Genomic DNA, 13,316 nt, shown 5'->3' on the forward strand with positions numbered 1-13,316 from the left:
ACTATCAAACTGTGCGACAGCTTTTGTCTCGGTATCGGTGACTATCAAGTTGTGCAGTGACAGCAGGTGGCATTTGTTGTATATACTATCATAGGTTTCGGCTGACCTCTGTGGACACTCCATTCAGGGGTAGCTCGGCACGATCAATATCAATGCTATGATGACACCAAGGTCTGGTGTGAGTGTTGATGATGATGAGGTTGATGACGTTGGTGGTAAGGTTGGTGGGTGTTGATGATAATGAGGTTGATGGTGTTGGGATAAGGTTGGTGGCGTCAACACGAGTGTCCAGTGTGTTGACTTGATGCTTGAAGTGATCCCCAGACTGCAGTGGACTACTGCCTTTGGTTCTATCTTGATCCGGACCACTAACCTGCTATGGGCACCTTCAGATGTCAGGTAGTGGTGATACAACACATGCACTATGATGAGGAGCAACCTTGATAGATTGCTGCTATGCTGACTGAAACTAATATATACTTATGCTGAAGTGATAACTAGTTATGGTGAGTAGAGTGGATGAGGATCCACTCAACCTTTGATGATGAGAAAGCATGGTTATATACCTCTTCACAGCATCGCCAGCGATGCTGCTCCTGCTCTCTCTCCAGAGAGTACCTTCTCCATCAAGTACTGTTCAGGGGCCTCTCCTGCTTGGCACCCCTGTGCCTCTTGAGTGGTGTCGACTCCTTCGACACTGCTCCTCCTCCTCATGACCTGGTGTCAACTCCTTCGACACTGCTCCTCCTCCTCATGACCTGGTGTCGACTCCCTCGACACTGCTCCTCTTCCTCAGGACCTGCTTGCCAGTGTCCTATGACTCTTGTCTCTCAAGCCCCTGAGTGGTAACCATCTGAGCTTGGTCCTCCTCGTGGCTGTGCCTGCTCCTTGAGCTTGGTCCTCCTCGTTGCTGTGCTTGGCCCTCCTTTGCATGTGAGTCTGTAGGAGTCCATGGTCTCCATGGAGACTGCACTACGACCATGCTCTCTACTGGTATCGACTAGATCTTCGATACCTGTGCTCCTTCCATATGAACCAGTGACCCTCCTGCTTCTTGAGTATCCAGGCCCATGACACTTGGCAACTATCAAGTTGCATGATGACAGCAGGTGGCATTCGTTGTATATACTATCATAGGTTTTGGCTGACCTCTGTGGACACTCCATTCAGGGGTAGCTTGGCATGATCAATATCAATATGTAGGTTATGATGACACCAAGGTCTGGTGTGAGTGTTGATGATGATGAGGTTGATGGTGTTGGTGATAAGGTTGGTGAGTGTTGATGATAATCAGGTTGATGGTGTTGGTGATAAGGTTGGTGGCATCAACATGAGTGTCCAGTGTGTTGACTGATGCTTGGAGTGATCCCCAGACTGCAGTGGACTACTGCCTTCAGTTCTATCTTAATCTGGACCACTGGTTTGCTATGAACTGCCTTCAGACATCAGGTAGTGGTGATATAACACATGCACTACAATGAGGAGCAATCTTGATAGATTACTACTATGCTGACTGAAACTAATGTATACTTATGCTGAAGTGATAACTAGTTATGATGTGTGTGTAGAGTGGATGAGGATCCACTCAACCTTTGATGATGAGAAGGTATGGTTATATACCTCTTCACAGCATTGCCAGCGACACTGCTCCTGCTCTCTCTCTCCAGAGAGTACCTTCTTCATTGAGTACTGTACAGGGGGCCCCTCTAGCACCACTCCTGTCCTCCTTGAGCTATCCTGCTTGCTTGGCACCCCTGTGCCTCTGTGTCGACTCCTTCGACACTGCTCCTCCTCCTCAGGACCTGCTTGCCGGTTCCCTATACACTGCTCCTTCTCCTTTGACCAGTGATGGTTCCTTTGACTCTTGTCTCTTGAGCCCCTGAGTGGTAACTGTCTGCATGCTCCTTGAGCTTGGTCCTCTTTGTGGCTGTGCCTGTCCCTCCTCGCATATGGGCCCAGTCCTCCTTTGCATGTGAGTCTGTAGGAGTCCATGGTCTCCATGGAGACTGCACTATGACCATGCTCTCTACTGGTATCAACTAGATCTCTGATACCTGTGCTCCTTCCATATGAACCAGTGACCCTCCTGCTTCTTGAGCATTCAGGCCCATGACAGGCCCCTCAAGAAGAGCAGGATAGGCATTGTGGGCAACACCAACCGAATGCATAAATACTCTCACCTCACCAAAGCATACGAGTGGAGATCTATCCACTCTATACTTTACTTATTACTACTTACTTACTCAGTTACATACCTTCACAATAGCAGTGCTCTTGCAATGACTCTCAACATGTGTGTTGTATCACCATTAGTTGACAACTGTAGGCAGTGTTCTTCAACACTAGCAGTCCAGTTCCTTACTGAAGGTGGTGTTCTTCAACACCTGTGGTCCAGTCCCTTGCTGTAGGCAGTGTTGCTTGACACCAGCAGTCCAGTCAGTTATTGAAGGTGGTGATTCACACCTGTGGTCCAGTAACTCCCATCCTCTGTAGGCGATTAGCATATCATGGTCCAGACAATGTCCAAGAGCATTACCAACAGTACTACAAACACTTGTACTGTAGGAGAGGGTGTATCACCCACTTGCCAACAAACAACATTTGTGCTGTGCAACCTCTGAGCAGAGTGTTCAAGGTGGTCAGTTGAGACTTACCAGGCAGTGACACTTGGTTATGTTTAGGTGAAACATATTGAGTAGACCTTACTCAATCAAACTCAATAGCACCCCAAAACTAAGTCTCTGGCGCGTGACCGCTTACAACACCCTATTCTCGGCTCTCCAGAAATGCATGATTCACCACCCAATGTTCAGAGAAACAGTCACCACTGTCCACAAACTTAGCTTCGAGGCACTGGCCACCACACTCAGCACATGTCAATCAGCATTGGAGAGCACTCCCACCCAGAAGCTCGATCCTCAGCAAGGTTATGCTAGGACAGCCAGTGATGGTGACCAGGACAAATTGGCTCAAGAAACTGATAACAATGATGGCGATGAAACTGCCAAGACCAGATACAGATGATGAAAGATCTGGTGTTTTGTATGCAGGTGAGTTGGTCATGGAGCAGGCAAATGCAATGCATCTGTTACCATCCCCAAAGACTCTCCACTCACCAACTCCAAATAGGATGCTTGGTGTTCCCTCACACCAAGTTGGAAGAAGACACCGAACCCAGAAGAAACAACTCATTGGATTCTGGATTTGGGAGCCAGTTTTCACATGACCAATAACTATAGCACACTTGTGAACCCAAGAACTTGCCAAAAACATATCTTCATGGCTGGAAGGGAGGTTTTGGATGCAAGTGCTGTAGGAGATGCCATCATATCAACTGAATATGGAGATACACTACTCCAGAACATTTTGTATGTTAAGAATCTCAATGTGAATCTATTGTCAACCAACACATTAACAGATGAGGGAGCACAAGTGATCTTGGACCATACCGGCAGACAGATATACCTGGCAAATGGAACATCAATCAAGGTATCAAAGAACAGTGAGTGTGGCTTGCTAGAGTTGCAAAGTGAAGCATGGAAGGAAAGTGCAATGACTACATCAGCACAGCTGTTTGAGGGTGTTGATGAAGAGTTTGAGCTGATCACAAAGAAGAATACCATTTCCACACAGCAACTTTGGCATGAGCACCTTGGACATCCAGGTAGAGACAAAGCCAAGTCTATTATAAAGAAGATAGAAAGTACTATTCAAATGGATATGGACCCAGACACAGCTCTGACATGTGAGCAGTGTATACAGTCCAAAAGTACAGCTGCAAGAATGGGGCAAGGCAGTGGAGAAAGAGCTGCTGCACCTCTCGACCTTGTACATATAGACTTGATCATCAATGTGTTGCATGTGACCAAACACACCTGCATCCTGGTGCTCATCGACAATCACAGCAAGTACATTTATGCACAGCCATTGTTGCAAAAGAGCCAAGCTTTCACACAGCTCAGGAGAATCATCTCATTCCTTGAGACACAGACCAGAAGAAGCTTAAAGGCAATTTGATCAGACCAAGGAACAGAGTGGAGAAGCAACGAAGCTCTTGAATGGTCACAAGACAAAGGAATAGAATGGCAAACAACAGTGGGGTACAGCAGCAAACAAAATGGTAGGGTGGAATGGATGACAGAAGCTTGAGTGAAAAGATGCATACCTTACTGGTACAACAGGGACTACCAAAGAGTTTCTGGCTGTACACAATCAAAGCAGCAGCATTCAAGATAAACCTTACTTCAAATGCTGACAATGAGTTCCCATATGAAGTGATGTTCAAGAGATCACCCAAAAGACTCATATGACTTCTCCATGTCTTTGGATGTCTCGCCTGGGTGAACATCCCAAAGGCAAAATGAAACAACAAGAATTTGGACCAACAAGTGGTGGTGGCTATTTTCATAGGATATAGCCTAGAACAAAAAGGTTGGTTGTTCTATAGTCCAGACTACCAACCAAATGTATTCTGGAGTAACTTGGCAAAGTTCATGGAGTCTAAACACTGGTCTGATTGGACCAAATGGAAGCTGATAAATGTCCAATCACCTCAAACAATGCCAAACAAAGTGTCATGGGCCTGGATGCTCAAGAAGCAGGAGGGTCACTGGTTCATATGGATGGAGCACAGGTATCGAAGACCTAGTCGATACCAGTAGAGAGCATGGTCGTAGTGCAGTCTCCATGGAGACCATGGACTCCTATGGATTCACATGCAAAGGAGCACTGAGCCCATATGCGAGGAGGACCAGGCACAGCCACGAGGAGGACCAAGCTCAAAGAGCAGGCGCAGCCATGAGGAGGACCAAGCTCAGATGGTTACCACTCAGGGGCTCGAGAGACAGGAAGTCGACACAGGTCATGAGGAGGAGGAGCAGTGTCGAAGGAGTCGACACAGGTCATGAGGAGGAGGAGCAGTGTCGAAGGAGTCGACACCACTCAAGAGGCACAGGGGTGCCAAGCAGGAGAGGCCCCTGAGCAGTACTCGATGAAGAAAGTACTCTCTGGAGAGAGAGCAGGAGCAGCATCGCTGGCGATGCTGTGAAGAGGTATATAACCATGCTTTCTCATCATCATAGGTCGAGTGGATCCCCATCCACTCTACTCACCATAACTAGTTATCACTTCAGCATAAGTATACATTAGTTTCAGTCAGCATAGCAGCAATCTATCAAGGTTGCTCCTCATCGTAGTGTGTGTGTTGTATCACCACTACCTGACGTCCGAAGGCGCCCATAGCAGGTTAGCGGTCCGGATATAGATAGAACCGAAGGCAGTAGTCCACTGCGGTCCGGGGATCACTTCAAGCATCAAGTCAACACACTGGACACTCGTGTTGACGCCACCAACCTTATCACCAACACCATCAACCTCATTATCATCGACATCACCAATCTCATCACCAACACCATCAACCTCATCATCATCAACACTCACACCAGACCTTGGTGTCATCATAACATTGATATTGATCGTGCCGAGCTACCCCTGAACGGAGTGTCCACAGAGGTCAGCCGAAACCTACGATAGTATATACAACAAACGCCACCTGCTGTCACTGCACAACTTGATAGTCACCGAGTATCTCGAGACAATAGCTGTCGCACAGTTTGATAGTCACCGAGTATCTCGACAGACCGACCTGGGTTTCAGGCGCGAGACCCCTGACATTAGAGTGGATCGTTCAAGCAGCTCCTCACGATCACCATGACGGACCCAGACCTCAACAATAAGCTCGATAGACTACTCACTCTATTGGAAGCTCAGCTAGAGCTTACTAGGCAGGGTCATCGAGAGGAACGACTACAACGAGCTCAGCTGGGTAGGGAGGAGACAATGGACCTCTCTCACTCAGAAGACCAAGCAGGAGGAGGAGATGAGTCTATGATAGGAGACCCACATACTCCTACTCCGGCTCCACGACCAAGACGATCAGTCTCATTCAACCTGGATGAGCAGGAGGACATCAACTATGAGAAGTATGCTTCACCTACTGGGCCAAGATATGTCAAGACTAAGCTGGACCCCTACAGCAGGACTAGGACGGACCCTTACCCCCTGGACCATGAGGAGGATACCAGCATCATGGCAGAGCTTAACCGGTCAAAGCCCATCGCCACCCCCTTTCCAAAGTTCAATCCCCGAGACATGGAGATCTTCATTCTAGAAGCCGAAGCATGGTTTAAGTTCAACCAGGTGTATGAGCAGTCTAGGATGATCAATCACATGGGTGCTCAACTGGAAGGGACAGCAAGAGAGTGGTGGACCTCCAAGCTCCGTATTGATAGAGCTAGAGAAGGAAGGTTGTTCAATGATTGGCACTACTTCACAGAGCGACTGTCAGAGCAGTTCAACCCACGCAATGCTAGGATGGAGGCATACAACAAGCTGTTGGCTCTCAGACTCACAAGTGATGCTCCTGGTGCTGCCACACGTCATGTAGAGCGGTTCAGAGACTTGGAAGGACAGGTCAACCTAGATGACAATGAGCTAGTGATTGATCTCTTCAGAGGTAGTCTCACTCGTAGCATACAGGAGAAGTTCGAGAGGAATCCACCTGGGAAGAGATGGGAGTGGTATCGAGAGGTTGAGGAGATCGATCGACAGAGGATGCTACTACAGCAGTCCTCGGCTAGACACTCACTCCCAAACGCCACATCACCTCCACTAAGAACTGGGTCTCGGCCAAATCAAAGTTCGATCCCCATCCGACAACCCACTCAAACTTATCCAGCTCGATCACCATCACAAGCAACTACACAAGCAACTATACAAAACCTAAACCGACCCCTTCCTCATCATCCCACCCAACCCTCGAAGCAAGGAAGCCCTGCTCCATCAGGTATCAACACCTGTCATGTATGCAAAGGTATTGGCCATTGGGCCAGAGACTGCCCCAGCAGGAGGGTAGACCCTCTTAGCTCTCGACCCATGGGACCAAAGGTTATGGTCACCACAGCAGACCCCTTCGAGGAGGCCACCGACTCAGGAGATGGCCACACAGGCAGCACTGAGATGGGTGACCCCGAGGCCATGGACCTCAGCTCATACCAGCAACCCATGGACCCCGATCACGAGGAGGAGCACGATGATGATGACGACGAGGGAAACGTCAGTGGGGTGATGCACTGATGGCATGCATTGCTCTACAAACCTCCTCGCCATCACTCTGTATATATCAAGATTGTCAAGTATGTTTCTCTACCAGTGGAGGCAAAGCAGTACTGGAGCTCTCTGGAATGGTTCAAGACCATCCTGCTCGGATACTAGCTGATACCGGTGCTGGTTTGTCCATAGTCTCAGATTCTTTCATTAGTAAGTACCAAATACCCACAAAACCCATAAAAACAAGATCGATCCATGGTGTCACTGGGCACCAACTCTCCATCAATAGTTCTGCGAGCATGCAGGTATCTATTGGTACACACAATCTGGGTGTGGTCGAAGCTTCAGTGGCCGACACTGCAGACTATGACCTCATCCTGGGGTTCACTGAGCTACGGAGGCTCAAACCCACCATACAATGGGATACGGGCCAGCTGGAGTTCAAGACTCAGGAGCAGGACCGACCCCCTAGGAGACCCCCTGAAGCAGCAAGAGCAGGGGACCTAACCATGAGGAGACCAACCCTCCATGGTAACGAGTTTGTCTCAGCAGAGCGCATACTACGAGCAGCTCTGGAAGATGGACCCATAGGGTTCATGCTGTTAGAGGAGCCACCATCATCACTTCCGGCCTTTGGTTTTGTACCTACAGGCGCAGACAAAGGAGTCGAGATGGAGGTGGAGGTAGATAAGGTGGTGACGGCTGCAGACATACCAAAGCCATACCAACACCTGCAAGATGTGTTTGATGAGGTGGAAGCAGACAAGCTGCCCCATCATACCGAGCATGATCTCCACCTCGAGTTGATAGAAGGAGGGAAGCCACCTCAAGGGCCCCTATACCTTAAGGGACCCAAGGAGATGTCCGAGTTGAGGAGATACTTGGATGAGAACCTCGAGAAGGGGTTCATAAGACCATCGAAGAGCCCGGCATGATCACCAGTGCTCTTCGTACCAAAGAAGGATGGAGGTCTCAGACTCTGTGTGGACTACAGAGGTCTCAACGAGATCACTGTCAAGAACAGGGCACCATTGCCCCTCATCGAGGAGCAGCTGTTCTTACTCAGGAAGGCAAGGATCTATACCAAGCTGGACCTTAGAGCAGCATACAACCTCATCCGGATTGCTAAAGGAGATGAATGGAAGACAGCTTTTGGCACTCAGTTGGGACTCTATGAGTACCTAGTGATGCCCTTTGGCCTAGCCAATGCTCCGGCTCACTTCCAGTCATTCATCAATGACATCTTCCGAGACATCATTGGAGTATATGTAGTGGTATACTTAGATGACTTCCTGATCTTCAGTGACACTGAAGAGGTACATGTGAAGCATGTCACCGAGGTCCTCACTCGCTTAAGGAGCAACAGGCTCTTTGCTAAGCTGTCGAAGTGTGAGTTCCACACCAAGACAGTCGAGTTCCTGGGGTACATCATCAAGCCAACGGGCATAGAGATGGATCCAGAAAAGGTGCGCACTGTCAAGGAGTGGCCAATGCCAGAGTCAATCCATGACATCCAGAGGTTCCTGGGTTTTGCCAACTTCTATCGAAGGTTCATAGCCCACTTTGCTCGCATAGCCAAGCCCTTGACAGCACTGGTAAAGCCTATAGAACGGTTCAAGAAGTTCGAGCTACCAGAGGAGGCCCAACAGGCCTTCCACAAGCTCATCCAGGCCTTCACATCAGCAGGAGTGCTTCAGCACTTCGACTACCACCTTCCAACAAGGTTGGAGACTGATGCAAGTGACTTTGCTATAGCAGGAGTGCTCAAGCAGGAGCATGAAGGACGATGGCATCCAGTGGCCTTCTACTCTAGGAAGATGTCTTCTGCCGAGAAGAACTATGAGATCCATGATAAGGAGCTCCTAGCTGTGGTCGCCTGCCTCACTCAGTGGCGACACATGCTAGCTGGACTACCGAACCAACTGGTCATCCTCACTGACCATGAAGCCCTCAAGTACTTCAAGTCACAGAGACGCATCACAGGTCGACAGGCTCGATGGGCCATACTACTAGCAGACTTCGACTTCATATTGCAGTATCGACCAGGAGACAAAGGTGGTGAACCCGATGCTCTCACCAGAAGGACAGACATGCAACCAGCTGGTGAAGAGCAGGATCACAATGTGAGGCAACTACTGCCTCCTCGAGTGTTCAAGGAGACAGCAGACCATGACTCGCTCCTAGTGGCCCCCATGATCTCGATGGAGTCCATAGCATCAAAAGGTCTCAAAGACCTGGTCAAGATCTTCCAGCCTTTAGACCAAGAGCTACAGGAGATACATAGGAAGAAGCCTTTCGAACTCAAGGATGACCTATGGTACAGTGGAGGAAGGTTGGTTATCCCCAAGGTGATCATGCCAGGGAGGACCAACAACCGACACTCAAGGAGTGCCAAAGAGGTAGATGGACAGTCTCTCTCTGTAGAGCATCTGCGATTCATGGTGATGACCCAATGTCATGATGGTATCACTGCTGGACACGTAGGAAGAGATGCTACCATCAAGGCAGCTCAACGACATTACTGGTGGCCAAACATGACAGCTTGGATTGCAGACTATGTAGCAAGTTGTCCTGTATGTGCTAGGTACAAAGCTCCTCGTCATCGTCCATATGGTTTGCTACAGCCACTAGCAACCCCAGACAGGCCCTGGGGCTCCATATCCCTCGACTTCATTGAAGGACTACCACCATCAAAGAAGTATGACTCCAAGACCTATGACTCTATCCTAGTCATCGTCGACAGGTTAACCAAGTTTGTCATACTAGCTCCAACCCATAAGACAGTCACGGCCAAACAGACTGCAGTATTGCTATATGGACACATGGTTAGACTCTTTGGATATCCAGATCACATGGTCTCGGACCGAGGCAGGCAGTTCATATCAGGAGCATGGAAGGCATTTGCAGAGCAAATGGGTGTGAAGCACTCACTTAGCACGGCTTACCATCCTCAAACTGATGGTCAGACAGAGAGAGTCAATCAGGTCATAGAGCAATATCTCAGGATGTACTGCAACTATGAGCAGAATGACTGGGCCAACCTGCTGGACACTGCGGCCTTTGTATACAACAACACGGTCCACAACAGCATTGGTGTCTCACCATTCTTTGCATGCTATGGATGGAACCCCAAAGCTCATCCTGACATCCCTCAACGACTAGGAGTCAATGATCCAGGTCGCTTCGAGTACCTCATGGATGGAAAGGAGCGTTGCAAGTACCTCCAGGAGCAGATCAGAGAGGCACAACGTAGATCAGTAGACCAGTATAACAGGAAGCACAAGGACATTGAGTTTAAGGTGGGTGATATGGTCTATATCAACCGCCGAAACTGGAAGACACGGAGACCCACACCCAAGTTGGATACCCGGTTTGCAGGACCCTACCCAGTTCAGGAACGGGTAGGACGCCGAGCTTACCGAATCACATTGCCAGCAAACCTTAGGGTGCATGATGTGTTCCATGTCTCCATGCTCGAGCCAGCAAGAACAAGTTCTCTTCCTCAACGTGCTGAACAGCCCACCATGCCACCACTTCCAGATGAGGACCTCGACTTCGAAGTCGAAGCACTCATCGACAAGCGTTCACACAATGGGACTACAGAGTACAAGGTGTTGTGGAGAGGGTACTCAGAAGAAGCTGCTTCATGGGAACCAGTAGAGAACCTCAACTGTCCCGACCTCATCCAGGAGTATGAGGTGTCGGAGGGGGGACAAGTGAGTAGACAAAGTAGGGAAAGGAGGAGAGAACAGGAGGAGTAGAGAGAGGAAGAGAGAACAGGAGGAGTAGAGAGAGGAGGATGACGTTGAGAGAAGGAGGAAGGATGACGGGGGCGATGTTGTCAAGGAAGAGGAGGAGTCAGCATGAACCAGACCAGAGCATGCCTCGACGGAGCTCGGCTCTTAAGAGGGGGGTAGTGTCATGGGCCTGGATGCTCAAGAAGCAGGAGGGTCACTGGTTCATATGGATGGAGCACAGGTATCGAAGACCTAGTCGATACCAGTAGAGAGCATGGTCGTAGTGCAGTCTCCATGGAGACCATGGACTCCTATGGATTCACATGCAAAGGAGCACTGAGCCCATATGCGAGGAGGACCAGGCACAGCCACGAGGAGGACCAAGCTCAAAGAGCAGGCGCAGCCATGAGGAGGACCAAGCTCAGATGGTTACCACTCAGGGGCTCGAGAGACAGGAAGTCGACACAGGTCATGAGGAGGAGGAGCAGTGTCGAAGGAGTCGACACAGGTCATGAGGAGGAGGAGCAGTGTCGAAGGAGTCGACACCACTCAAGAGGCACAGGGGTGCCAAGCAGGAGAGGCCCCTGAGCAGTACTCGATGAAGAAAGTACTCTCTGGAGAGAGAGCAGGAGCAGCATCGCTGGCGATGCTGTGAAGAGGTATATAACCATGCTTTCTCATCATCATAGGTCGAGTGGATCCCCATCCACTCTACTCACCATAACTAGTTATCACTTCAGCATAAGTATACATTAGTTTCAGTCAGCATAGCAGCAATCTATCAAGGTTGCTCCTCATCGTAGTGTGTGTGTTGTATCACCACTACCTGACGTCCGAAGGCGCCCATAGCAGGTTAGCGGTCCGGATATAGATAGAACCGAAGGCAGTAGTCCACTGCGGTCCGGGGATCACTTCAAGCATCAAGTCAACACACTGGACACTCGTGTTGACGCCACCAACCTTATCACCAACACCATCAACCTCATTATCATCGACATCACCAATCTCATCACCAACACCATCAACCTCATCATCATCAACACTCACACCAGACCTTGGTGTCATCATAACATTGATATTGATCGTGCCGAGCTACCCCTGAACGGAGTGTCCACAGAGGTCAGCCGAAACCTACGATAGTATATACAACAAACGCCACCTGCTGTCACTGCACAACTTGATAGTCACCGAGTATCTCGAGACAATAGCTGTCGCACAGTTTGATAGTCACCGAGTATCTCGACAGACCGACCTGGGTTTCAGGCGCGAGACCCCTGACACAAAGAAGATGTCAAGAACTTGGGTTACTTGGAAGTGAATCTATTTGATGAAATGAACCAGGAATCACTAAGTGAATACACAGACATGGAGCCAACTGTGAACATGGATGAAAGCCAGGACCTCGAAGCATTGGCAAACAGCAAGTCTTTTGGACTCGCAGCCATGGACACCAAAAGTGAAAAGAACCTAAACCCCACAGTCTGGGAAGCATTAGCCAGAATGGATAGAAGGTTCTGGTTGGAGGTGATGTGAAAGGAACTGGAAGGTCTAGAAGCAATGGGCATGTGGGAGATAGCCAACCTCCCACCTGGCATGAACACCATCGATACATGCTGGGTGCTCAAGATAAAGACAGATGCAAACATGGTGCCCATGAAATTCAAAGTGAGGTTGGTAGCTAGAGGGTTTACACAGAGAGAAGGAGTTGACTATATGGAGATATTCATGCTGGTGGTGCCAATCCAATCCATTAGAGGAGTACTGGCAGTGGCAGCAATATGAGACTGGGAGGTAGACACTGTTGATGTAAAGCAAGCATATCTAAATTCAAGCTTGCATCATGACATCTATCTGAAACCACTGGTCAGAACAGAAATACCCTCAGGAAAGGTATTGAGATTGATCAAAGGGCTGTATGGTCTAAAACAGTCTGGTAGGGAATGGAACACCAAGTTGGACTCTCATCTACAGAAGATAGGATTTCATTGTATGCCAAGTGCACCTTGCTTGTACACAAGAGGCTCAGGAAAGCAGATTATGGTCATAACAGCATATGTGGATGACATGTTGATTGCATCACCAAGCAGAGAAGAAGTAAATTGCACCAAAGCAGAGATAATGGCAAAGTGGGGGACTGAGGACAAGGGGTCGATCAGGGAGTTCCTTGGAATCAACATCATCTGAGAGCAGAGTTGGAAGCAGATCTCATTGGACTTGACAGGATACATTCAAGTGATGGTGAGCAAGTGGCTAGAAAGGATGACACAAAAGTCTTGGATACCTATGTTGAGCATAGCAATGATCACTGATAGTGACAAATGTGACCCAGAACAAGCAAAACACTATCAGGAACTTGTGGGACAACTGCTCTGGGTATCAAATACAGCGAGACCTGACATTTCATTTGCCATCAGGATTTTGGCATGCCACATGTTGACACCAACAACTGGTGCCTGGAGCACAGTGATACAC

General features: G+C 49.0%; 1 protein-coding gene across 1 annotated transcript; it reads left to right on the forward strand.

The window, feature by feature from the left end:
- Positions 1–5,709: 5,709 nt before the first annotated feature.
- On the forward strand, positions 5,710–10,868 carry UHO2_07172 (uncharacterized protein; the record flags this gene model as incomplete). Its single annotated transcript, XM_041558974.1, has 4 exons — positions 5,710–6,626; positions 6,909–7,117; positions 7,216–8,011; positions 8,102–10,868. The coding sequence occupies 4 exons, from the start codon at positions 5,710–5,712 to the stop codon at positions 10,866–10,868; spliced, it is 4,689 nt and encodes a 1,562-aa protein (XP_041414908.1).
- Positions 10,869–13,316: the final 2,448 nt, after the last annotated feature.

This window comes from Ustilago hordei (assembly GCF_900519145.1).
Source record: "Ustilago hordei strain Uho2 genome assembly, contig: UHO2_contig_24, whole genome shotgun sequence".
Classification (NCBI taxonomy): domain Eukaryota; kingdom Fungi; phylum Basidiomycota; class Ustilaginomycetes; order Ustilaginales; family Ustilaginaceae; genus Ustilago; species Ustilago hordei.